Source organism: Nicotiana tabacum, chromosome 2 (assembly GCF_000715075.1).
Source record: "Nicotiana tabacum cultivar K326 chromosome 2, ASM71507v2, whole genome shotgun sequence".
NCBI classification, from domain to species: domain Eukaryota; kingdom Viridiplantae; phylum Streptophyta; class Magnoliopsida; order Solanales; family Solanaceae; genus Nicotiana; species Nicotiana tabacum.
The window spans coordinates 32,907,853-32,935,064 of record NC_134081.1 but is presented as its reverse complement, the minus strand read 5'-3'; the positions used below and the strand labels follow the sequence as shown (position 1 = coordinate 32,935,064).

The 27,212-nt window shown below is 41.5% G+C and overlaps 2 protein-coding genes across 5 annotated transcripts in view; one reads left to right on the top strand and one right to left on the bottom strand.

Annotated features, from left to right (window-relative positions):
- Positions 1-12,951, top strand: part of LOC107823420 (uncharacterized) — a 28,896-nt gene extending 15,945 nt beyond the window's left edge. Inside the window, exons 15-18 of the mRNA XM_075232407.1 lie at positions 9,769-9,828; positions 10,486-10,626; positions 11,958-12,053; positions 12,152-12,951. Of these exons, the coding sequence (XP_075088508.1) occupies positions 9,769-9,828; positions 10,486-10,626; positions 11,958-12,053; positions 12,152-12,685 (831 nt within the window). The 3' untranslated portion in view covers positions 12,686-12,951. The remainder of the gene's footprint in view (positions 1-9,768; positions 9,829-10,485; positions 10,627-11,957; positions 12,054-12,151) is intronic.
- Positions 12,952-13,093: 142 nt separating this feature from the next.
- On the bottom strand, positions 13,094-17,415 carry LOC107777461 (putative inactive receptor kinase At5g58300). 4 transcript variants are annotated; one of them, XM_075232395.1, is made up of 4 exons: positions 16,961-17,415; positions 16,811-16,881; positions 14,207-15,621; positions 13,094-13,987 (listed from the first exon to the last, which is right to left on the bottom strand). In XM_075232395.1, the coding sequence occupies exons 3-4, from the start codon at positions 15,516-15,518 to the stop codon at positions 13,362-13,364; spliced, it is 1,938 nt and encodes a 645-aa protein (XP_075088496.1). In that variant the 5' UTR covers positions 15,519-15,621; positions 16,811-16,881; positions 16,961-17,415; the 3' UTR covers positions 13,094-13,361. The 4 variants fall into 4 exon arrangements, with proteins under 4 accessions (XP_075088496.1, XP_075088498.1, XP_075088501.1 ...); XM_075232397.1 differs by having other exon boundaries at positions 14,207-15,603; positions 16,961-17,385; XM_075232400.1 differs by having other exon boundaries at positions 17,079-17,371.
- Between the last annotated feature and the right edge of the window lie 9,797 nt (positions 17,416-27,212).

Below are 27,212 nucleotides of genomic sequence, written 5' to 3'. Positions count from 1 at the left end.
CGAAATAAGAGTAGCCCGTAGGCTTAGTAATCGAGTGAGTGCTTGCTCGAACTCGAAGTGAAGTTGCCCGTAAGCTTAGTGGTCGAGTGAGTGCTTGCTCGAACTCGAAGTGAAGTAGCCCGTAGGCTTAGTGGTCGAGTGAGTGATTGCTTGAACTCGAAATAAGAGTAGCCCGTAGGCTTAATAGTCCGATTTACGGGGTAATGGTCGGCGGGCCTTAAGCCTGTTTGCATAATAGATCACGAAATAGAGGATGGATTCTGAGATATGAGATCGGTAAAAAATTCTCTTTATGTCATTATACATGTGTTTATGTTCTGTACCAGGGATCGAGCAAACTACATGAGCATGATTCGTTTTGACCATTTGGCTCTTACAATTTTCCTATCGAAACCCTGTTGTCATGAAGTAACTTTCTTGCTTCGAACTTGATAATCGAACTTGATATATTCGAGGGTAATGCCCCACAGTATTCGAGGTTTATTGTAAAGAGGCCCCGGATATTGTAAATTTGTTCTAAGTTAGCACGATCAATGGTTGCCTCATTAAAAACCTTGCCGAAAAATCCATTTGGGATAAAACCGGTCTAAGGAAAAAAGAGTGCAACGTGTGCTCTCAGGCCTAAGGCTTTGTGTTGAATAATCCGTCCCTGTTCTCGGTCGAACTCCTGCAAGGGTTAGTTTCGAAATATAAACGAACATGGGAGGATTGTACCTTAGTAGTAGTATCGTTTTAGGTGCGACAAGTTCCAATTGCTTGGTAGTTGTTTGCCGTTTATAATACCGAGCTTGTAGGATCCTTTACCGACGATTTCGAGTACCTGATACGGTCCTTCCCAGTTTGGACCCAGTTTTCCTTCATTTGGGTTTCGGGTGTTGAGGGTGACCTTCCTTAGCACTAAGTCCCCGATTTTAAAATGGCAAAGATTGGTTCTTCGATTATAGTATCTTTCGATCCGCTGCTTTTGGGCGGCCAATCGGATGTGAGCGGCTTCTCGTTTTTCATCCAATAATTCGAGGCTAGTATTCATAGCCTCGTGATTTGACTCTTCTGTTGTATATCGAAACCTGGCACTGGATTCCCCGACTGGAATCAAGACTTCGGAGCCATATACTAAGGAGAACGGGGTTGCCCCCGTACTAGATTTTGATGTTGTTCGATATGCCCAAAGAACTTCGGGTAGAATTTTCCTCCATTTCCCCTTAGCGTCGTTCAACCTTTTCTTTATGTTTTGAATGAGTCTTGTTCGTCGATTCGGCCTGTCCGTTCCCACTAGGGTGATACGGCGTTGTTAATATTCTCTTTATTTTATGGTCTTCGGAAAATTTCGTCACTTTGCTGCCGATAAATTATTTTCCATTGTCACATACTATTTCGGCGGGTATCCCAAATCGACATACGATGTGATCCCAGATGAAGTCTATAACTTCTTTCTCTCACTTTCTCGAACGCCTGTGCTTCAACCCATTTAGAGAAATAGTCAGTCATAAATAAAATGAACTTAGCTTTACCTGGGGCCGATGGCAGAGGGCCGACGATATCCATCCCCCATTTCATGAATGGCCATGGGGATAGGACTGAGCGAAGTTGCTCTCCGGGCTGATGGATCATCGGTGCAAACCTTTGACATTTATCACATTTTCGAACAAACTCCTTTGCATCTTTGTCCATATCGATCCAATAATATCCTGCTCTGATTATTTTTTGGACTAATGAATAGGTACCGGAATGATTTCCGCAAGTGCCCTCGTGAATCTCACGTAGGATGTAGTCGGTATCTCCTGGTCCCAAACATATTGCCAGTGGACCATCGAACATCCTTCTAAACAGCGTTCCATCATTGGATAAGGTGAACCGTGCAACTTTTGTGCGTAGAGCTCTTGACTCCTTTGGGTCTGATGGAAGTTTCCCGTTCTTGAAGTATTCTATATATTTGTTTCTCCAATCCCAGGTTAGACTTGTGGAGTTTATCTCAGCGTGACCTTCCTCGATTACAGATCTCGAGAGTTGAACGACAGTCCCCGAGTTGATCTCATCTTCCTCGACCGATGACCCCAAATTTGCAAGTGCATCGACCTCACTATTTTGTTCTCGAAGTACATGCTGTAAAGTCCATTCCTTGAAACGGTGCAAAGTTACCTGTAGTTTGTCCAAATACCTTTTGCATTCTATCCTCTCGAACTTCGAAGGTTTTTGTTTACTTGGTTTACCACCAGTAAAGAGTCACACTTGGCTACAATGACTTCTGCTCCCAAGCTTTTAGCTAGCTCGAGACCTGCAATCATAGCCTCGTACTCGGCCTCGTTGTTAGTTAGCCTAGTAGTTTTGATAGATTGCCTAATAGTGCTACCCGTGGGCGGCTTCAAAACGATGCCTAGCCCGGACCCCTTCACATTCGAAGCACCGTCTGTGTAGAGGGTCCACACCCCTGATGATGTACCCGATTTTAACAAGAGTTTCCTCTCAACTTCGGGTACCATGGTTGGCGTGAAATCGGCCACGAAGTCCGCTAAAAATTGAGACTTGATGGCCGTTCGGGGTTGACATTCGATATCGTACCCACTGAGTTCGACGGCCCATTTGGCCAATCGGTCCGATAGTTCGGGTTTGTGCAAAATATTACGAAGTGGGTAAGTAGTTAATACGCACATGGGGTGACATTGAAAGTATGGTCTTAACTTTCTAGAGGTGCTTATCAGTGCAAGTGTCAATTTCTCTAAGTGTGGATATCTAGTTTCTGCTTCCCCTAAGGTTCGACTTACATAATAAATGGAAAATTGCGTACCTTGCTCTTCTCGAACTAGGACACCACTTACCGCCATTTTCGATACCGCCGAGTACAAGTAAAGTTTCTCATCTGTCTTCGGAGTGTGAAGCAGCGGTGGGCTCGATAGGTATCGCTTCAATTCCTCTAATGCCTGTTGGCATTCCGGGGTCCGGGCGAAATCGTTCTTCTTTTTGAGTAGAGAGAAAAATCGGTGGCTTCGATCTGACGACTTCGAAATGAATCGGCCTAAGGCAGCTATCCTTCCGGTTAGCCTCTGCACGACTTTTACACTGTCTACGACGGTGATGTCTTCGATGGACTTGATTTTATCGGGGTTGATCTCGATCCCCCGCTTCGATACCATGAAGCCAAGGAACTTCCCCGACCCGACCCCGAAAGCACATTTCTCGAGGTTGAGCTTCATGTTGTATTTCCTTAAAATCTCGAACGTTTCCTGCAAATGAGCCAAATGGTCCTCTGCGCGCAAGGACTTAACTAGCATGTCATCAATATAAACTTCTATTGATTTACCTATTTGTTCCTCGAACATTTTATTTACTAGGCGTTGGTAAGTAGCTCCTGCATTTTTTAGCCCGAAGGGCATTACATTATAACAATATGTTCCATACTTGGTGATAAATGAAGTTTTTTCTCGGTTCTCCGGGTTCATTTGGATTTGATTATATCCGGAATAGGCATCGAGAAAAGTAAGGATCTCGTGGCTGGCCGTGGCATCGATCATGCGATCGATGTTAGGCAGCGGAAAAGAATCTTTGGGGCACGCCTTGTTTAAATCCTTATAATCTACACACATTCTAAGTTTTTTCCTTTATTTAGGGAATACAACTACATTGGCTAACCATTCGGGATATTTCACTTCCCGAATGAACCCTATTTTGAGAAGTTTAGTTACCTCGTCCTTTATGAATGCGTGCTTTACCTCGGACTGGGGTCTTCTCTTTTGCTTCACCGGTTTGAACCTAGGGTCCAGGCTTAGCCGATGCGTCGTTATATCCGGTGGGATCCCTGTTATGTCTAAATGGGACCAAGCAAAACAATCTATGTTATCAATAAGAAATTGAATAAGTTTTTTCCTGAGTTCGGGGGTTAATCCCGTTCCCAGGTATACCTTTCGTTCGGGCAGGTACTCGATCAATATAACCTGTTCCAACTCTTCGACCGTTGATTCGGTGGCGTCAGAATCTTCGGAAACAATAAAAGTTCGAGGGGTCAGAAAATCCTCCTCTTCTTCTTCTACCTCCTGCTTCCTTGATTCGGTCGAAGCTGGTGGTTGTGATTGCTATTTGACTTCCTGTTTACCTTCGATGTTCGACCTTTCCGAGGTTGACAGTGTTGATATCGGTGTTACCTCATCAACTACAAACATTTCCTTTGCAACATGCTGCTCCCCGTTTACTGTTTTTATACCGTCCGACGTTGGGAATTTCATCATCTGGTGGAGAGTCGAAGGGACTGCCCTCATATTGTGGATCCAAGGCCTTCCGAGCAGGGCATTGTACCTCATGTCACCCTTGATTACGTGGAACTTGGTAGCTTGAATGGTTCCAGCCACGTTCACCGGTAGAGTAATCTCCCCTTTAGTTGTTTCACTGGCCATATTGAAGCCGTTTAAGACCCAAGCAGCGGGCACGATTTGATTTTGTAGGCCGAGCTGCTCCACGACCCTTGATCGGATGATATTCGCCGAGCTACCTGGATCCACTTAAACACACTTAACTTGAACTTTATTTAATAAGAGAGAAATTACCAGAGCGTCGTTGTGGGGCTGAGAAATGCCTTGTGCTTCTTCGTTGTTGAACGATAAAGTGCCTTCGGGCACATAATCTCGGGCTCGTTTTTCCATAGTGATTGATACCTTAGTGCGTTTGAATATGGGTCCCTGTGGAGTGTCGACCCCACCGACGATCATATGAATGACATGTTGGGGTTCCTCCTGTTCATTTTTCCTGTTGGCGTCTCTTTCTCTGAAATGATTCTTGGCTCGATCGCTGAGGAACTCTCGAAGGTGGCCCTCATTGAATAGACGAGCTACCTCCTCCTTTAATTGCCTACAATCTTTGGTCTTGTGACCATGCGTGCCATGATACTTGCACATCAAATTTGGTTTTTTTTGGGAAGGATCAGGTTGTATGGGTCTGGGCCACCTAGTATCTTTGATCCTTCCGATTGCCGACACAATGTCCGATGCATCGATGCTAAAGTTATATTCCGATAACCGAGGTGCTTCTGTGGGATCGGCATACTTGTCAAAACCACTTTTGCTCATAAGTCCCCGAGAATTCTGTCCTCGATCACTTCTTCGATTGTTCCGGGTGGAATTGTGTCCTGAACCATTGTTCCTTCGATCCACGGTATATGGTTGATATCGGTCTCTGTTCGACCTTGACTCCCTGTCGACGTCCCTCTGGTTTTTAACTACCGACCTGTTTGGATGTACTGAACCGGAAGATCGATCAAATTTTGTTTCAGCCGACGTGACGCTACCGAACTCCGCTCGTTCAACCCTTGGGTGAAAGCTTGAACGGCCCAATCATCTGTGACCGGTGGCAATTCCATGCGTTCCATTTGAAATCGGGAGACGAATTCTCTCAGCATTTCATTATCCCTTTGTCTTACCTTGAAAAAAGGTCCGATTTTCTCGTTGCGACCTTTATCGCTCCTGCGTGTGCCTTTACGAAAGAGTCCGCTAACATGGCGAATGAGTCGATGGAGTTTGGTGGTAGGTTGTGATACCAAATCATTGCTCCCTTCGAAAGGGTCTCTCCGATTTTTTTCAACATCACAGATTCGATTTCATCGTCTTCTAAATCGTTACCCTTGATGGCACATGTGTAAGAGGTGACGTGTTCGTTGGGGTCGGTCGTTCCATTATATTTAGGAATCTCGGGCATGCGGAATATTTTGGGGATCGGTTTTGGAGTTGCACTTGGTGGAAAAGGCTTTTACACGAATTTTTTGGAATCCAACCCTTTCAACACTGGTGGTGCCCCGGGATCTGATCGACCCTGGAGTTATATGTTTTCACTTTTTTATCGTTTGCTTCAATCCGTTTTGTGAGTTCCTAGAGTATCTTAGCAATTTCGGAATTAGTCCCCGATTCTTGCTCATTTGATCTTATTATTGTTGGCTCTGTTCTGCGGGTGATTTCTCGGGGTAGACTGGGCTCCGGCCTGCTCGGTACCTGGGTTTGACTCTGCAACTGAGCTATCGCTACCTGTTGAGCTTGCAACATTTCGAAAATCATATGCAAGCTGATTCCGTTTTCCTCAACGTTATAGGTTTCTCGAGCTGCAGATCGAGTACCACCATGAATGCTATTTTCAGGTTCAGAACGTAGGTTTGCCTCAATGGCCACATGCGAATTAACGTCTAATGGCACTTCGACTCGAGCTCCAACGGCGTCGACAAGTGGCCTTTCGGCCCTGGGCGTCAAGTTGTTGTTCTCACCTTGAAGGCCAGCTTCGTTGTCGATAGGTAAGGCCATTTAATTGAGAGCTCGTTGTTGCTAATCCGAAATCAAAGACACTTCCGAAAACAAGCGTAAAATGGTGTGTTTTGCAGATTCGTATCAAATAATCACTATTATCCTTAGCCCCACGATGGGCTCCAAACTGTTTACCCGAAAAACGGATAGAGTTGAATTTGTACGTAGTTCTAAGGGTTTGTGGTATAACTTAATACGGGGTCAGATTAAATACCGAGCTCGACGTCATTATCGAGCTCGAGTCCAAATCGAGCTATGATAAGAAGCGATGGTATCAAGCTTCAGAACCAAAGACCAACCGACACCGAGCCCGAATCAATCTTTGGTTCGAGGGGGCCTAACATGAAAGGGTAGGTATACACATTTAAAAACCCTTTCACATGAGTAGTAATATCTTCCTCGGGAGTCGGGATTACCACTTTTGTTCTCCCAGTTGCAATCTTTCCTTATCTGTTCGAGATGCCCCTCGGTTATCGAGCACATATACCTCGATACTGGCTCGCATCGACCGGGAACCGACGAGCCTTTGTTGATCTTAAAATCGGAGGTAAGAACACACGCCCCGGTAACACACTCCTCAGGCTGTGGCTCCACCGGTGTTTTGTCGGCAGCAGGCTGTGAAGTAGAAGCTTTTTCTTTTTGAGGAACGGTTTTAGATGTTTTCGCCATTTTGGATTTAGAAATCGAAAATAGAAGGAGATGACAAAGATATGGTGTTTTAAAGAAAGATTTTGCAGTGAAAATCACAGAAGAAAGATTTTTGCAATAAAAATCACAGACCTACAGATGAACTCAAAAGATACGAAAAAGAGCTTAGAAAAATATGGAGGTTGGAGGCGTAAAAGTGATAAATGGTAAAAAAAAAAGGGGCTACTTATAGATTGAGCAACGACGGTTCAATATCAGCGGTGGCCGACCACCGTCTGACACGCATTTAATGCCTTGGTACTGAACAAACGAGATAGCTATCACGTACGTCATGGCCGGGCTCGATGCAAACGTCAGTGTATATCCAATCGAGCCGTTGGGAAATCATATCGTTTAATGCCACATCCTTCCCGAGAAACGAGGGGACTATCTGTATACGGTCAAAACCGTTTTCGACCTTCGTACGATTGGTGAAGATGGACCGAAGAGCATCTTCATAATATCGAGGTGAGATTTGAAGAAGACACGAACGAGCTTCGAGTTTCGGGGTCAGATTAAATACCGAGCTCGACGTCATTATCGAATTCGAGTCCAAATCGAGCTATGATAAGAAGCGATGGTATCAAGCTTCAGAACCAAAGACCAACCGACACCGAGCCCGAATCAATACCGGGCCCCGAGTCAGCATCGAGCTCAAGCCCGCATCGAGCTCTAAACCTGGAAACCGACCAATACCGAGTCCAATCAAGATCGAGCCAAGAGACAAGAGCCGTTAAAGTAGCACTAAGAGAGAGAATCTCGGCGGAAATTAGGGAAAAACTGATTTATCATGGGTTCCCCACTATGTATTTTTTACTATATCTATATAAGAGGGATGACTATTATTTTTGTAAAGTATCAGGTCATTAGTGCATTGTAACTCAAATACTGTTGATACACTCCCATATTAAGAGATTATCCTTTTGAGCCTTATACATTGATTCATCTTGTTTATTCATAAATCTTTCCCTTTTTAACTTCGTTTGTATTTCAACATTTCTACTTACTCTTACGATTTGTGTCAAGTTATACCACATACCCTTAAAACTACGTACAAATTCAACTCTATCCGTTTTTCGGGTAAACATCCGGTGAAGTTCATAATGGGCGAGGACTAAATCAAGAACGCGAGCTTCAAAGACCAGGTGACACTCGTTGGGGATCACATTTCAAAACATTAGATAATTTTATTGTTATTTTCTCATCTATTGTTCGTGTGCTTGAAGTGATTAAATATGAAGGTTCTAGCTCAAATGAGAGAAATCAAGCAAAATATCTTTTGAGTGAGATGACAACATTCAAATTTATTTTTATGCTTCACTTGATGTTGAAGTTTTGGCAATGTCAATTGAGTTGAACAAGATCCTACAAAAGAGGGATCAAGATATTGTTAATACCGTGGAGTTTCTTAACATCACAAAGAAAAGATTGCAAGAAATGAGAGAAAGTGGATGGGAATATTTACTAGATGATGTTTCCTCATTTTGTGTTATGTGATATTTTGATTCCCAAGATGGATGAATCTTATTTTCCTGGAAAGTCGAAGCGCAAGTCTTCCGGTGTTTGTTATTCACACTACTTGCGTGTTGATATCTTTTATGTTGTAATTGATGTGCTACTTCAAGAGCTTAATGACCGTTTTGATGCAGTGAGTAGCGATTTGCTTCTCGGGATGGCTAGCTTGAATCCAGCCAATTCTTTTGCTAATTTTGATAAAGGTAGAATAATGATTTTAGCAAAATGTTACCCAAATGAGTTTGATGAGGTTCAGATTCGAGACTTGAGTTATCAACTTGATACTTTTATAGTTCATATGCGAGCTGGTAATCCCAAGTTCTCCAACTTACAAGGAATTAGTGATTTGGCAAAAGCATTGGTTGAGGCAAATCTTGTGGAGACTTATTCGTATGTTTATTTACTTGTGAAGTTGACTCTGATTTTACCTGTTGCTACCGCAACTGTGGAGAGAGCATTCTTATCCATGAAGCAGATAAAGAATAAAGAACGGAATAGCATGGGTGACCAATATTTAAATGATTATTTAGTTTGTTACATAGAGCATGATGTATTCACAAATGTAAGTAATGATGTCATTATGGATTGTTTTTAAAATCTGAAAACTCGTTGAGGACAATTGTAAATAGATGATGTATATTTATAATATTAATATTATTGTTGGAAGTTTTATGGTTGCGTCAATTAGTTATAGTTATTATACTTTTTTCGTTTGATCGTTTGTCTATATAAATAAAAAAGATGAATAACCCGAACTGACGCCCGAGTTGATCAAATCGATTAGCTTGGCACCCGAAACCTCCAAATCCTGGATCCGTCCCTGCCTACTGTACTAATCTTTCTGGATACAGGGTTTTCTTTAATAAGACTGTAATAAGGTGGTGCATGTGAGTCAATGTGCACTTAGCAAATTGCACATCAATGAGTTAAAGAACAACTACTAATGTCATTTAGTTTACTGGAACGCAACAGCAGCTGCTCAGTGTTTTCTGGGCACGCATATAGAGCTTAGTAGGCTTTAGCACTTCCAGTGGAGTAGAAAATGAGAAAGGAAAATAGTTGACTGGTCTGAGCTACATGGATAAATCTGTTTGATTTTCCTTCGCTAAGCTACTTGTGAATCAATTGTTGGATTCTCCTCTCAATGCACTAGCCTTTTTTCAAGAATTACTTGTGAACATAAAGAAGAACAATAACAGGGGACATAACCTAATTGTTAGTTTTATCTGTTAAGTGCTAGTTATTGTGAAATGCTTCAGTAAGTTCAAAGATACTCTCTTGTTTTTTCTTGCAGAAGTCATTCCGAGAAATAATTTCCAGCCTGAGTGGTGATAATGCACTTTTAGAGGCGCAGGTATGCAGTTCCAGCGACCAGAATATGTGATGATTTTGCTTGACTGGATTACTTTTCCCATCAAACTGTTATAAACCTGCAGATTTGGTTTTAGCATCAATCATACAATGGATTCTTTGTAAAAAAAGGGAGCCCAGTGCACAAAGCATCCCGTATTCATGCAGGGTCCGGGGAACCGTCGCACCGCAAGGGGTGTGTTGTAGACAACCTACCCTAATGGAAGCATTAGTGGCTGCTTCCACAGTTCGAACCCGTGATCTATAGGTCACACGGAGACAACTTAACCGTTGCTCCAAGGCTCCCCTTCACAATGGATACTTTGTCCATATTGCAATTTTGATTTGAATAGTTTGGCGTTCCAAATTCCAATGATGGGATGTAACTCTATTGATTGATATGAATTGTGATGTTACTTTTCCTGAATTATTAACCTGTGTGTTTTCTTAGACCATATGTATTCTCCTTATACATAAAAGGAATTGGGAGTTGTAGTTGAGCATCTAAAATTTTGATTTAAGCTTTGCTTTTCCAGACGGTGTATCCTGAATTTTGTAATGTTGTCCTTATTATGGTTGTTGATGTGTGACATGGTGGAGCGAAATTGATAATCATTGCCTATTATTTCCTAACATGGAAATTAAAATCAAAGCTTGGCAGGTGAAGGAGTTCGAAGGGTTGAGGACCACTATTGTACAAGAAAATCAGGTACTCAAAGAAAATGTACAAATTCTGCAGACACAAGTCTATAACCTTGAGAAGAGTGCTGCAATACCTTATTCACCAACTGGGAGCAAAATGGTTAGTTGTTAATAATCTCTTTCATATAAACCTGGTCCTATTATTTGTTTCCTTTCATTTGTGGTGTACTGCTGGCAGGTGCTAGACCCCATAGCACCACTCCTTATTCTTCTTCTGCTCCTCCTCTCTAAAAGCACATTTCATGTTCAACATTCCATGTGCTCTTTTTGGTGCTTCATGGATCTCCTGTTATATGTCCTCCATGTATCACTAGAATTGCACACTATATTGCTGCATAAGCTAAGATACTTCTAATTTTGTGGACATGTTCGTTACTAACCTTGGATTTGGCCTTTTTTGTAAAAACGAAGAATTTAATTCGATTTTCTCTCCTATTTACTACGGCGATGAAGAATCAAATTATCACTATATATATATATTCCTTTTTCTACTTCTTCCAAGTGCAGGATAACCCCAAGGGGTAGGTTGTGGTTTTTTTTCTACCAATTGGGTCTCTCCCTTCACCACCCACATGGGGATGGTCTACAGGGTTTATAACTACTACTCTTACTACAGGACGCTTACCTGCATATATAACTTGACGTTTCATGGTTGGGTCGATAGTTCACTAAGATAAAATACGTAGCTAGAGGAATTTTCCTAGATGTCACTTCTATAATTTAAGATTTAAGAGAGTGCATAAATCAGGGAACTCTTCCCTTCAGATTTGCAGAAATCTTAGCCCATGCAGGGCTAGAAACTTCTTATCAGATTTTTAGAATCTTGATCCTACATGAGTATTATGGAAGTCAAACCTGACCGATTTTTACACACTGTCCACTTGGATGCCAATTGGTATGTGGGGAAGACATTAGCCAATGGGAAAAATCCCTCTTGAGGCTATTCAATGAGTGATAGGAAGTAACACAGTGTTGATTTGGCTGGCCAACCTCATACGGCATGACTCGTAAGGAAGATTGAGATTAAAATGTTGAATTTTTAAATATTTATTAGTAAAGATCATGATTGATTAAACAATAAACATGAGATTGTAGTTTACTTGACAAGTATTAAGTGACCTACTTGACCATTTTCTATTTGATGATAACTCTTAGCATATCCATCATAAACCATTTTTAATGGCACTTAATGTATTTAAGTGATCTTCTCTTTCATGAAACACATTCAGTGTGTACATGCATTCTAATCACATAACATCTCAGTTTGAAATTTAGGGATGTAACCAAAACAAATTTAAATTATGGGTAATGGACAATATATATTAACTATTGATATTAACTAAATTATGGGTAGTGGACAACTATGTACTTACAACACATTGTTGCACATTGACATGTTACCATAACCTATTTTACTTTGTCTTGATGTAGAATACTCTTGAAAATGGGGATCTGAATTCTGAATTAGTAGCTACCCGAGCATTGGTGGACAAATTAGTCAGTGAAAATGCAGAGCTTGTGGAGAAGGTATTAGTAATGAAATTCCGCTTATTATTCTCTTACCTGAAGAGGCTTAGATTATGATATAGTCGTCTGGATTGGTAATTATTATTTTCTTATATTAGTTGAACAAGTTAAATGTGGAGCTCGATCAAAGAGGTCCAGCAATGGAGGTATCTTCACCTTTAGGCTCCGATGTAGTTAGCAGGAGCTCTGGGGCAGCTCATGTTGCCAATGAATCAGCCATTGCGTTAGATATGAGGCCTGGAGCCGTTCAGGAGCATGAAGTGGATCATGATGCAGAGCCAAAATCTAAACCCAATGAAGCAGTGCTGCAGTCAGGTGAAAGGCTGCAATCTGTGGAAGTCGCCATCGACAAAGCTGAGAGGAGAAATCACGAGCATGTGGCTAAGATAGATGGCAGTGTTGTTGTAAATTCATCAGAAATCGAGTCTGATGAAATAGTACAAATCCCATTAGACGAGAATGAAGTTCAGTCAGTAGATTTAGAGGCTGCAAAAGTGAATCAGGATGATGAAGAGGTTCCGCTCACCAATGCACCGTTAATTGGTGCTCCATTCCGTTTGATATCCTTTGTTGCCAGATACGTGAGTGGTGCTGATTTGGTTAATAAGAACTCAGCAACCTCAAACCGATAACCTGTAGCTGTAAGTTTTTACACAGTGAAAAGGAGAAGATGACACCAAGAGTATCCTGTAGCTGGATACTGCCTCTTTTTTCTACCAAGTTTATCCATAGGGCTTATAGTTATAAAAGATTGAAATCTTGAGTTTGACCGTTTTAAAAACACAGCTGAAAGTTTGATGGAAATGTGGATGCTAGAGAGGTGAGAGTTGCAGTTGGCTAATTTAGCCAGATGGATTGTGTATTCATTTATACTTCATTTGGATGTGTTGCACTATCCCTTTAAGCTTCTACTGCATGGGTGGCTTAAAATTTGGGTAAAACTGGGGGAATTCCATAAAAGCAAGCATGCCTTTGTGAAATTGGATTTGTATTGCCAATGAAGTAAACAAACAGTAAAATAAGTTGAATTGTGAAAAGTATTACAGAGCATAGATTATGATCTTTCAAGATTGCCTTAATAGCCCATTGGCTCCTTTCCACTGTTCAAATAATCAAATCAAATGGTAAAATAAGTTTTGGTGGGTAAACTAAACCTAGACATAAAAGTGGGATTGAATTATTCGTTGATTTTACAGAATCAGCCAGATATGGAGAAATGATGTCTAAAAAGTCGGAATTATACTTAAAAGAAAAAGATAAAATTTGCAATTTTGGTAATAGAATAGAGTATGACAAATGCATGAGGAATCATGGTGTTGGACTAGTTGGGCTCCTAGACTTGTTATCTTCAGATGATGGCCTGTTTCCAGAATCTGATTGCTGAATATCCTCAATCATCTGGACAACTTGGTTCATGTCAGGTCTTGTTTCTGGCACTTTTGCCACACAGGCCATTGCAATCTGCAGCATCTGCACCATCTCGTCTTGAATATTTTGAAACTTGATGAGCTCAGCATCAAATACCTCAGCTGTCCATTCCTCCCTGACAACAGACTGCACCCATCTCGGTAAATCTACCACCTCATCATGACCAGGTGGCTGCACTGGTGCTTTGCCAGTAAGGAGTTCAAGAAGCAGAACGCCAAAGCTGTAAACATCGGATTTCTGAGTACATTTCCTTGTCTCGATCACCTCGGGTGCTCTATATCCTGCACTCCTAGATGGGATTGTAGGAGAGCCCATTAGAGGAGTAAGACCAACATCTGAGATGCATCCACTATTGTCATGGGTGAGAAGTACATTGGATGACCTGATATTGCCATGAATTAATTTCCCACCAGCAACAGAATGGATATGGGCAATGCCACTTGCAGCTCCATGCGCAATCCTTAACCTGGATTCCCAGTCCAGTGTCCTTCCCAACTCCCTGTTGCCTATAATCATAAACAAGAAAACACTCTCTTGTATAAACAGTTAGATTGATAATTTCGACAACTTTTAAGTTTCTGATTTGCAAGAACATATCTCACACTCTGAATATATGATTTCATGAAAGTTTTAGCTCAGTTGACTTTCTGGTCCAAGGTTAGTACCTGAATGGGTATGACAGCTTAAAGAGTGGGAGGATAAAAGGGAAAGAGAAGGAACTTTACCATGCATTCGAGTGGATAAACTGCCCCCTGGTACATGATCATAGATAAGAAGTTTTTCATCCTTTGAAAAGTAATAAGCACGAAGAGCAACAACATTTCCATGCTGAGCAACGGTGCCAATTATCTCCATCTGTTGTTCAAATTCTCTTTTCCCAACAACAACTTCCTTCAGCCGTTTAACAACGACAGTCGTTCCCTCCTCCAATATGGCCTTGTAGGTTGTTCCATAACTCCCTTTACCCAAAACCTCAGCTGAGGCTCTCAACAAATCTTCAAGATCGAAATTGAAGGAACAGCCCCCAAAGAAAACCAATTTGTTCTTTTCAGCAGCTTGTACTCCACTACTGAAGTCCTCTGGTTGCTTCGGACTTCCTCCTCCATTAAAGTCTTTTCTTTCCTGAACACCTCTCGTAGTATAATATCGCTTCATACAACACAAGAAAATCAACACAGCTAGACCGAGAATCCCTCCAATACCCCCTGCAACAATGCCAATGATAACCCCTGTGCTTAAGCTCTTCTTGCCTTTTAGCTTTTCAGGAATTGTTGGAGAGGATGGCAGGACACGAGATGGTGGAATTGGACTCAAAGGTGGAAGTGAAGGGAATGGAGAAGGTGAAGGTGCAAAAGAAGGGCATCGAGTCAAGGGTGGTCCACATAATAGAGAATTTCCTTGAAATGAAGAAGCAGGAAACTTTGCAAGGGATCGTGGAATTGAACCATTGAGTTGGTTGTTGCTCATATTCAATTGCCTAAGCCTTGGCAGGTTTACATTAGGAATGGATCCTGTGAGCAAGTTGTTTTGTAGGTTTAAACCAGTAAGACTTGTCAAATTTTGAACTGTTGTTGGAATTTCTCCTGAGAAGGAGTTGAAAGACAGATCAATGAAGTTGAGCTGTGAAGATAGAGAGGAAGGGATCTCACCAGAAAGTTGGTTTTCTTGGAGAAATATGAAACGGAGGGAAGGAAGAGAGGTGATGTCTGAAGGAAGATTTCCCTTGAGCCTATTGGAATGAAGGCTGAGGGTTGTTAGTGCATCCAGTCTTCCTATGGTATTTTCCGGAATAGGACCATAGAGTCCAATAGCAGGAAGCCGAAGTGCAACAACACGAGTTTCATCTGAGTTGCAACTGGCACCATGCCACGTGCAAATGGAAGAGTTAGTGTTCCACGTGAACTTTCTAAGATGAGGTACTGCAGAAGCAAAGTCAAGTAGTGCTTGTCTATCTGAGCTTAGGTCCGCAATAACTTTCGGGGAGAGGAGCAAAAATGGAAACAGGGAAAGAGCAAGCAGAGCTAGTAGCTTCATCATTTTAATAATTTGGAATGAATATGATTTCCAATTTGCTCCCAAGTCAACTCAAGTCTCCATATTGAGTATCATCCATTTGCATCACCTAGCAACGACAGTACCACTGTGAAACAAAGTAAGAAGGAAATTAAATACACGCACACAATACTGTTGCAGTATGAAATGAGCAGCCAATTCTCATGGTCAATCAAACAAATCAGTAGAGTAAAGGATCTATTTTGTATTATTTTCTCTTCCTAGGTATTTGAATTGATTTTGCTTCATTCTCCGTGAGACTCAGGAAGAAAAAATAGTTTATGCCTCCTAAAGACAACTTAAACCAGACGAAAACTGAAGCTCTCTTTTCCTTTCTTATTTTATAACTTTCTCATGTCTCTAGAGAGTTAAGAGTTTCTAACACTTACATAGTCCTCTACCAGTTAAAATCTGCTTAATTCACTTGCTTTTCTGTTTCACCTGAATCTGTCTACTCTTCCAAACTAGCAGTATGTCCAAGAGAGTAGCATCCTCAACGGACAGAGACAGAGAGGATCAACCACACTGCTAAAGTGCAGCTGCAATGCCAATTGAGGAGCTATGCTATTGAGTCGACAGGTTTTCACACTTTTGGCCTTCTCATATAATAAACTAAACATAAGAACTGAAGGAAATAACTTAGCACTAGCACCATCACTAGTTTCAAAACCTAAATTTCCAGCATATCAAACAAGTCCTAGAAAGCCTACAACTACAACAACTACTACGCTTCAGCATCAAACAAGTTGGGGTCAGCTATATGAATCCTCACTTCTCCATTATAAGCTCAACTCATATCATAACAAAGTACGCGCCCACAAAAACTGTTGATGAATATTCACTTAAACGGTTAAGGCCTCCTTTAGAAACAAACATATTAGAATTTTGAAAGTCAATGGCCCCATGAACCACTTAGATGCATCAACCTCCCTAATGCACTAAATTGAGTTGCCTGGAGAAAAGGAGATAAGGCCATTTTGCTGAGATCATTAGCCTTTTAGAGGAAAGCCCATGTCCAGATTCTTGAAAAAATTTGTTCTTTCTGTGAATTTACCACCCTCTACTTCCTAATTTCAACTCTCAATTATGGCATTAGAAAAAGAAACTAGTCCATGATTGGTTTAAATATCTTATGTTCAGAATTGGTTGCCATAGTTTATACAAGTGTACTATAACATAATTGATACAAATGTAAAGCTTTGACAAATGTAGAAAGAGTCCAATTGCATTAATACACCAAATGCAAAGGGAAGGAGAAAGATAAAGCAAGAGTATACCTCAATTCTTGAAAAATGGTAACTTTCACAGTGGAAGCTTCAAAATCCCATATGAAATCTGAAGCTGGGAACTGCAGTGAATAAAATGGGGGAGTTTACTAACGGTTGAGAATTTAAAAAAGCAAGAAAAGGCAGAATCTTGTGCCTTACAATTCTCCTCTAAACTTCCTACTCCAACGGCATTTTGTTTACTTTTCACCCTTTGAAAGAAAAAGAAGACTATTATTCTCTTAGGCAAGAAAGAGCCAAATTCTGTTTCTTGAAACACCTTTTCTTTTTTCCCCTATGCAGCAGCTGGTAGGAAAATTGTAGTAAGAAAAGAAAAGCCTTTTCAGCTTGTTCGTGAAGCAAACGGAATCTCTTTCACAGATCTCGATATTTTCCAACTACTTCTTGCTTTCTTCACAAAACAATATTGAAATGTAGTAGTAAACATTTTCTTTCTGCCATTTTGTAAGATTATTATTATTATTATTATTATTATTATTATAAGAATAAGATCCAGTTGGAAACATTTTCACTCATATTTTGGCAACCCTGGAACTTGGTTTTGGTTTTCTATGTTGGTGCACTATATATTTGATAATAGTGTAATTTAAAGAAACAAAAAGGAAGTGCTCTTTTTGACCTTAATTTAAAATTTGGTCGTTCAAATATATTCACCTAAAAATTTCGGCAATAAAAGTTCATGTACGTACTAGTTTAAGACATCACTAAGATTGAGAGGGTCACTAAACATGGTCTAAGTTTTCATTCATTGAAGTCGTTTTTTGTGGTCCTTACGTGACTCAAACTTCTAATTTATATGATAAAATAGACCTTTATCACTAGAACAAGCAGTCTTTGGGATGTGTAGTTTCTTGTTTCGACCAAAATAAAACATGTTTAGAGAAAGGGAGGATTATGCAAATAAAATGAAGACCCCAAAATCGTACTAATTACTAATGTAGTAGTTAGTCCTCCAATTGTTTTGTCTTTTTTGAAGAGAAAATTAAATACACATTGCAAGTGAAGCAGGCCAAATTAATGGCCATGACTAATGTGGTAGTTGAATCATTTATTATTTCTGAAAACTGGTGGGCCCTAGAGCAGGGCCCCACTACTCATAAGGACAAAAGCTTAAGCCGTTGACCATGCAAAGAGTAGTTCAGATTTTGCCATAAAACAACAATGTTAATGTAGTCTGCTTTTGTCCTTTTTTTCTCAAAATTCCTCGGCTAAAACCGAAACAAACTAACTAAAATAGCAGGTTCCGCAGAAAATAGGTAGAAAACGTAGAAATGGCACCAAGTAACCATTCTAAAAGGCTGTTATATAAGAATTAGTCAGTACGTTATTAATTTTAGTTTTTCAGGACAAAAATATTCTGAATTGCTCTGAAATTAAGATTTTTATTTTAAAATTTCATGACAAAACTAATACTGTCCAAATAGCATACTTGAAAATGACTATATGTGCACTTGCCCCTAGAAAAACACCCAAACCCAACTTTAACTTAACAAACAAACAGATTAAGGTTTTCTAGAGAACTTAATTCAAGGTTTCAAATTATGATGGAACACTATAATTGACCTCAAATAATATACCTAATACATCACCCTTGAATAATAATGCCGACCTCTCTTAATTTATGTAACTAGTTTTTGGACACGTGCGTATCTCAAACCAATCAATACATAGCTTATTCCCAAAAAATAATATAGTAACTTATTAACTGCATACAAATTCTAAAATATTTTAAGTTTAAAATAGAACTTATGTATAGGATACAAAATGCTAATTGTAGTTATATTTTTATTGTTATTTTATTAAGCACAGAAATATCATTGGTTATATCTTATTTACTAATTTTATTATAAACCATGCTCTTTATGACTAACTTTATTGAGAACTAAGTTGTTTTATTTAACCAGCCAACTATTGCTAGGAAAATTGTTTAACTACCAAAATATTTTAATGGCAGATCACTTCTAGAATCGAAACCCTATTCTTTTTCGAGAAATTTGCATAAACGTACAATTCAACATACTATATTGCACCCTACATAGGCATGATTTTAAGTTTATAGCCACACGATCTATTTGTAACGACCCGGCCGGTTATTTTGTATAGTGTAGCCCCGTTCCCCTATGTATTGCTTCTTCTATGCTTGTTTGTAGTTATGTGACTTGTCGGGGTGGTTGGTTTGGTTTCGGGGATGATTCGGAGTGAATTAGGACACTTAGTTCCAAGGTTGAAGGCTTAAGTTGAAAGAGTTGATCGGAGTTTGACTTTTATGTAAACGACCCCGGAATGGAGTTTTGATGGTTCCAATAACTTCGTATAGTAATTTTGGACTTGAGCGTATGTACGGATATTGATTTGGAGGTCCGTAGGTCGTTTTGGCTTAAATTGGCGAAAGTTGAAAAGTTGAAGGTTTGGAAGGTTGAGAGCTTTGACAGAGAATTGACTTTTTTTATACCGGGTTCAAATTTTAGTTTCAGGAGTTGGAATAGGTCCGTTGTGTCATTTGGGACTAGTATGCAAAATATGAGGTCATTGAGAGTTGATTTGGTATGGTTCGACATTTGGTTTTAGAAGTTGGAAGATCATTAGTTTCATTAGGCTTGAATTGATGTGTGATTCGTGATTTTGTCATTGTTTGATGTGAAGGTTCGAGTAAGTACGTATCGTGTTTTAGGAGTGATAGGTGTGTTTGGATGGGGTCCCGGGGACCCCGGGGGTGTTTTGGATGGTCGTCGGACCATGTTTTGGACTTGAGGAACTACTGATATCTGGTGTCTAGTTTTCTCCTTCGCGATCGCGAGGAGAAGGACGCGATCGTGTAGAGTGTTCTGGGTGGCAGGAGAATTGTGCTTCGCATTCGCGAAGTGGTGATGCATTCGCGAAACTTTGGATGGTTGTGGTCTTCGCGATCGCAAATGCGAGGTCGTGTTCGCGTAGTAGAGTGGTTTAGTTGAGGTGTCAGGCATAAGCCTACACGATCGCAATGTTTGTTCTGCATTTGCGTAGTTCTGGAGCGTGTGTTCCTCGCGTTCGCGACTCTGAGATCGCGTTTGCATAAGGCATTTTTGTGGAGCTGGAAGTTGTTCTTCGCGATCGTGAGCGTTTGTTCGCGATCGCAAAAGGCAAATCACTGGGCAGACTTTTAAAATTCCATTTCGAGGGTTAGAGTTATTATATCACATTTTGAGGTAGAGAGCTCAGTTTTGGGCGATTTTGGAGGGAATTTTCAAGATTTAGATCGGGGTAAGTATTTTTTACTCAGATTTGTTATTATTTCACGATTCCATCTTTGTTTTTAGCATTTAACTAGTGAAATTAAAGTGAAAAAATGGGAGATTTTTGGTAAAACTTCCTAAAGTGAAAATTTAGGATTTGAAGGTCGAATCGAGGTCGGAATCGGATAAAATTGGCATGGTTGAACTCGTTATTGAATGAATGTTCGAAATTTATGAGTATGATCGGGTTTCGGGGTGCAGGCCCATGGTTGACCTTTTGGGTTGACTTTTTGATTTTGATAAAGATCAAAACTTTATTGTTTGAAGTTGTTTCCTACTGCATTATTTGTTGATGTTGATTTTTTTGTGACTAGATTCGAGTCGTTCGGAGGCCGATACGCATGGGAAGGGTTTGTTGGAGTATTTATTTACGTGTTTTGATGTAAGTAACACATCTAAACTTGGATTTGTGGGTATCCAACTCTGAGAACTATGTTACATTAAAGATATTGGGGTGGCGTACACGCTAGGTGACAGGCGTGTTGGTGTGCACCGCTATGCTCATGGTTTGGGGAGGCCCTTAGGCTATTACCGGGTTTTTTTGTTATTATATCTTGTTATTCCCGCATTTTTCCTACTTGCTTAATCATTTGAATTGTGATTCATGTTAGACGTAATGTCTAGGCGAAGTGCTATTTGTTTGAAACTTGATAGGGTTATTCGTGCTGTCTAAGAGCTATATGCTTTATTTGTACACATGTTCTCAGTCATGATGCTATATCCGTGTATGATATCTCTGTCTCAGTATTTCTTATTTGATTCATCATATGTTATTGATCCATCTTATGTGTAACACTGTTAAACTGAGCATTTTGAGATGTGTTTATCTGAGACATGAACGGTAAATGACTGAGTTTGGGCCATAGAGCCGGTTTGGTATTGACTTTGAGGTGACACGTATGCCAGATCCGTATTCGGCTAAGTGTTACTATTTTGGGGAGACGCGTGCAACAGACTTCACTATTTGGGCTAAATGATTATGATTAGCACTTTGGCAGGATCCGCCCCTCCGGAGTCTGACATGCCAGCAGTGGGCCCATGCACAGTATTTTATATACGTGCTTTGATGATGGGCAGTTGTGCCAGGCACCCGTACAGTGCTAAGTGTGGATATTGATGGATCCACTATGACATTGTTGATTGACATGTATACTTGACATGTAGGCATAGAAGTGTACCTTCCACATGCTAACTGTTAAATGAAATGCTTTATCCGTGTTATGCTTTAACTGTTATACTTGAAAACATGTCTAAAATTCTAAATTGTGAACATGATATCATTGAGCTACTTGTTTTCTACAGTTTTCCTTTGTATTCTGAACTGTTATCGGTTATTGATATTGGCTTTTGACTATTGTTCCGAGCTCGTCACTGATTTCAGCCCAAGGTTAGTGTTGTTACTTATTGAGTACATGGGGTCAGTTGTACTCATACTACACCCGGCACTTCGTGTGCAGATCCAGGTACATCCGATCGAGGTGATTTCAGACTTGAGTTGTTGTCAGCTTTTGGGAGACTATGAGGTAGCTGCTATGGCATCCGCAGTCCTTGAAGTTCTCTTTTGGTTATCTCTATCTTTACTGTTCTATTATTTATACAGTTGTATTAGAGGATTTTGTTTGTATCTTGTTATTCAGTAGTGCTCGTGTACTCGTTGACACCAGCTTTTGGGATAGTTGTAGTAGTTTTATAGTTATATTCTCAGATTTTCATGTTATTTTCCGTTGTTGAGTTATTAGACCATGTTTATTCGATTTCATTGTTATTATATGGCTGTTGGTGTACCTAACGGGTTGGGGTTAGGTTCCATCACGACTAGTGATTTTGGTCTGTGACAAGTTGGTATCTGAGCACTAGATTGCTTAGGTCTCACGAGTCACGAGCAAGTTTAGTAGGAAACTTAACTTTCTTGCATTCTTATCGTGCGAATTTGTTATTTCTGAAGTTTGAACCTTGACTCTTCTGTTCTCTCACAGATGGTGAGGACACGTGCGACCGAATTAGGTGTACGGCCACCAGTACTACCAGTTAGGGCTGCGAGAGGCTGGGGCCGCGGTAGAGGCCGGGGTGTGATTCGTACTACAGCTACGGCAGCTCCTGTGGAGCTACCAGTCACTCCAACTAAGGAGTAGGTGCCAGATATTGTTGAGCAGGCGGGTCCAGCTCAGGCACCAGCAGTGTCTATCGTTATTCCAAGCCTTCAAGAGGCCTTAGCCTAAATTTTGACTGTGTGCACGAGCCTAGGTCAGGCAGTTTTGATTCTAGCTACACCAACCACTTCACAGGCCGGGGGAGGTGCCTAGACTCCCGTAACCCGTACTCTAGAGCAGCTAGCCCAGGAACTCCAAATGCTGGGGGTACTACCAGCCTAGCTGGTTGCTACCGTTCGGGCTGAGACTAGCCCACCTATGAGTGACGAGGAGCAGAAGAGACTGTAGTGGTTTGGGAGGCTTAAGCCTCCAAAGTTCAGCGGGGAGGAGTCAGAAGATGCTGAGGATTTTCTAGACCGGTATTAGTGGATTCTTTGCACAACGAGTATTTTGGAGACCAGTGGAGTTGCATTTACCACTTTTTAGCTAACAAGGACAGCCTACCGATGGTACCATGCATATGAGTTGAGCAGGCCAGTTGGCGCACTGCCACTCACATGGCATGAGTTCTCCAATCTCTTCTTAGAGAAGTTTGTCCCACAGACTCGGAGAGAGAAGCTGCGTAGAGATTTTGAGCAGCTACGCAAGGGGGACATGACTGTGACTCAGTATGAGATGAGATTCACGGATTTGGCCTGTCATGCTATATGGTTGGTTCCCACTAAGAGGGAGAGAATCAGGAGGTTCATTGATGGCCTCAACTATGGTTTACGTTACAGTCTGGCTTGAGAGGCCGAGACGGATGCTAGGTTTGACCAGGTAGTCGAGATTGCCAGGCGCTTGGAGTTGGTTCACAGGCTTGAGCGCGAGGAGCGGGAGGGCAAGGGGCCCCGTGGTTCAGGTGGTTTCAGTGATACATCATATGGAGTTCAGTCACATCACATCAAAGGTCGTCCTTATAGGCCCGCTCAGATGGCTCGTCCGATTAATCGTGGTGCATCCGTTAGCCACAATCCATACAGTACTCATCTGGGTCAGTCATCTTTCAGTGCACTTCCAGCTCAAATCTCATACCGTGCTCAATTAGTTCAGGGTTCATCAGGACCGGTATCTTCCAGTGGTTATTGTAGTTCTCGGGGTCCGATTCAGGCCCCACTGTCATTTCCAGCTCTAGGTTGTTACGACTGTGGAGAGTTGGGGCATATGAGGAAGTATTGTCCCTGTCACTACAAAGGTCCAATGCAGTAGGGAGGATAGTCTATGACCCTTGCACTAGTTGCTACACCACCCGCTCAGCCATCTCGGGGTAGAGGTCGTGCGGGTCGAGTTCTCCCAGAGAGGGAGGTCAGACAAGTGGTGGTAAGGCTTGATGCTATGCTTTTCCCGCTAGACCAGAGGCAGTTATTTCTGACACTGTGATCACATGTATTATTTCAGTATGCCACAGGGATCCTTCGGTATTATTTTATCTTGGTTCCACTTATTTATATGTGTCATCGTACTTTGCATATGCCTCGTGATTCTTTAGTTATGCCTATTCATGTATCTACGCCGGTGGGTGATTCTATTATTATGGACGATATTTATCGGTCGTGTGTGGTGGTTGTTGGGGGATTAGAAACGAGAGATGATCTTTTGCTGCTTAGCATGGTTGATTTTGATATGATTTTAGGCATGGATTGGTTGTCACCATGTCACGCTATTTTTTATTCCCACGCCAAGATCGTGACCTTGGCGATGCCGGGGTTTCCTAGGGTTGAGTGGAGAGGTTCCCTGGATTATATTCCTAGTAGAGTGATTTCATATTTGAAGGCTCAACAGATGGTTGGGAAGGGATGTATGGCATATTTGGCCTTTATGAGGGATGTTAGTGCTGATACTCTTACTATTAAGTCTGTTCCGGTAGTGAGAGACTATCTAGATGTGTTTTCTACTGACCTACCGGGCATGCCACTCGATAGGGATATTGATTTTAGTATTGATCTGGTGCCAGACACTCAGTCTATCTCTATTCCAGTGTATCATATGGCACCAACGAAGTTGAAAGAGCTAAAGGAGCAACTTCAAGAATTGCTTGATAAGGGTTTCATCCGGCCCAGTGTGTCACCTTGGGGTGCGCCGGTTCTATTTGTGAAGGAGAAGAATGGTACTATGCGGATGTGTATTGATTAGAGACAGTTGAACAAAGTCACAATTAAGATCAAATACCCACTACCGCTCATTGATGACTTATTTGACCAGCTTCAGGGTGCTAGAGTATTTTCGAAGATTGATTTGAGGTCAGGGTATCATCAATTGAAGATTCGGGATTCTGATATTTTGAAGACGACATTCAGAACCCGCTATGGGCGCTATGAGTTTCTTGTGATGTCTTTTGGGCTGGCCAATTCCCAAGAAACCTTTATGCACTTGATGAGCAGTGTATTCAGCCATATCTTAATTCATTCATCATTGTATTCATTGACGACATATTGGTGTACTCACGCATCCAGGAAGAGCACGAGCAACATTTGAGGATTGTACTCTAGACCTTGAGGGAGAAGAAACTTTATGCTAAATTATCCAAGTGTGAGTTTTGGCTTGATTCGGTGCTGTTCTTGGGCCATGTGGTATCTAGTTAGGGGATCAAGGTAGATCCGAAGAAGATTGAGGCAGTTCAGAGTTGGCCTAGACCTTTAGCTACCGAGATTCAGAATTTTCTTGGTTTGGTAGGTTACTATCACCGTTTTGTGGAAGTTTTCTCGTCCATTGCTGTACCTTTCATTAGATTGACCCAGAAGGGTGCCCCATTCAGGTGGTCTTATGTGTGTGAGAAGAGCTTTCAGAAGCTCAAGACTAGCTTGACCCCAGCTCCAGTTTTAGTTTTGCCATTAGCACCGGGTTCATATACAGTTTATTGTGATGATTCGCATATTGGCATCGGGTGTGTCTTGATGCAGGAGGGTAGGTTGATTGCTTATGCTTCACGTCACCTAAATCCCCATGAGAAGAACTAGCCCATTCATGATTTAGAGTTGGCATACATTGTTCACGCACTGAAGATTTGGAGGCACTATCTCTACGGCGTGTCTTGTGAGGTTTTCACAGATCATCGGAGTCTACAATACATGTTTAAGTAAAAGGATCTAAACTTGAGGCAACGGAGTAGTTAGAGCTGTTAAAAGACAATGATATTACCATTTTGTATCATCCCGGGAAGGCCAATGTGGTGGATGATGCCTTGAGTAGAAAGGCTATGAGCATGGGTAGACTTGAATATGTTCCAGTTGGTGAGAGACCGCTAGCATTGGATATTTAGGATTTGGTCAGTTCGTGAGTTTAGATGTTTCGGAGTCTAGCCGGGTTCTTGCTTGCGGGATTTTTCAATCTTCCTTGTATGAGCGCATCATAGAGCATCAGTATGACAACTCCCATTTGCTTGTCCTTAAGGACGCATTGTAGCACGGTGATGCCAAAGAGGTTTCTATTGGAAGTGATGGGGTGTTGCAGATGCATAGTCGGATTTGTGTGCCCAATGTGGATGGGTTGCGTGAGTTGATTCTTGAGGAGGCCCACAGTTCGCGGTACTCCATTCATCCGGGTGCAACCAAGATGTATCAGGATTTGAGGCAACACTATTGGTGGAGAAGAATGAAGAAAGATATAGTAGACTTTTTGGCTCGATGTTTGAACTGCCAGCATGTGAAATACGAGCATCATAGGCCGGGCAGTTTGCTTCAGAGACTTGAGATTCCCGAGTGGAAGTGGGAGCATGTTACATTGGATTTCGTTGTACGGTATCCACAGACTTTGAAGAAATTCGATGTAATGTGGGTTATTGTGAATAGAATGACCAAGTCTGCCCTCTTCATTCTGGTTATGACTACCTACTCTTCAGAGCAGCTAGCTCAGATCTATATCCGTGAGATTGTTCATCTTCATGGCATGCCGATGTCCATTATCTCCGATCGAGGCATGTAGTTCACATCGCATTTTTGGAGAGTTATGCAGTATGAGTTAGGTACATGGGTTGAGTTGAGTACAACATTTCACCCCCAGACGGACGGGCAGTCCAAGTGCACCGTTCAGATCTTGGAGGATATGCTATGCGTCTGTGTTATGGATTTCGGGGTTTTATGGGATCAATTCTTACCGCTTGCAGAGTTTGCTTACAACAACAATTACCAATCGAGTATTCAGATGGCTCCTTATGAGGACTTATATGGGAGGCGGTGTAGTTCTCCAGTTAGTTGGTTTGAGCTGGGAAAGGCTAGGTTGTTGGGTACTGATTTGGTTTGGGATGCCTTGGAGAAAGTCAAGTTGATTCAGGATCGACTCCGTATAGCACAATCTAGGCAGAAGAGTTACGCTGATCGGAAGGTTCGTGATGTTGCATACATGGTAGGTGAGAAGGTATTGCTCTGAGTTTCACCCATGAAGGGTGTGATGAGGTTCGGGAAGAAGGGCAAGTTTAGCCCTCGATATATTGGACCTTTTGAGGTACTTGAGAGAGTTAGAGGGGTGGCCTACAAGCTTGCATTGCCACCTAGTCTATCGGGTGTTCACCCAGTGTTTCATGTTTCTATGATCCGGAAGTATTATGGTGATCCGTCACATGTTTTGGACTTCAATACGGTTCAATTAGATGGGGATTTATGATGTGGAGCCGGTGGCCATTTTGGACCGGCAAGTTGAGGTCAATGAATATTACATCGGTTCAGATCTAATGGAGAGGTCAGCCAATCTAGGAAGCTATTTGGGAGACCGAGCAGGAGATGCAGAGAAGATATCCACACCTATTTGAGACTCCAGGTATGATTCTAGACCCATTCGAGGGCGAACGTTTATTTATGAGGGTGAGAATGTAACGACTCAGCCAATCATTTTGTATATTGTAGCCTCGTTCCCTTATTTATTTCTTCTTCTATGGTCGTTTGAGGTTGTGTGACTTTCCGCGGTGGTTGATTTGGTTTCCAGGATGTTTCGGAGTGAATTGGGACACTTAGTTTCAACGTTGAAGGCTTAAGTTGAAAGAGTTGACCGGAGTTTGAC

What these genes read in the sequence shown, in the direction of transcription:
- LOC107777461 (XM_075232395.1), bottom strand. Translation starts at nt 15,518, where the DNA reads ATGATGAAGCTACTAGCTCTGCTTGCTCTTTCCCTGTTTCCATTTTTG. An exon ending in TTTATCCACTCGAATGCATG is followed by an intron (nt 13,988 to 14,206) that starts GTAAAGTTCCTT and finishes TTATGATTATAG; the next exon opens with GCAACAGGGAGTTGGGAAGG.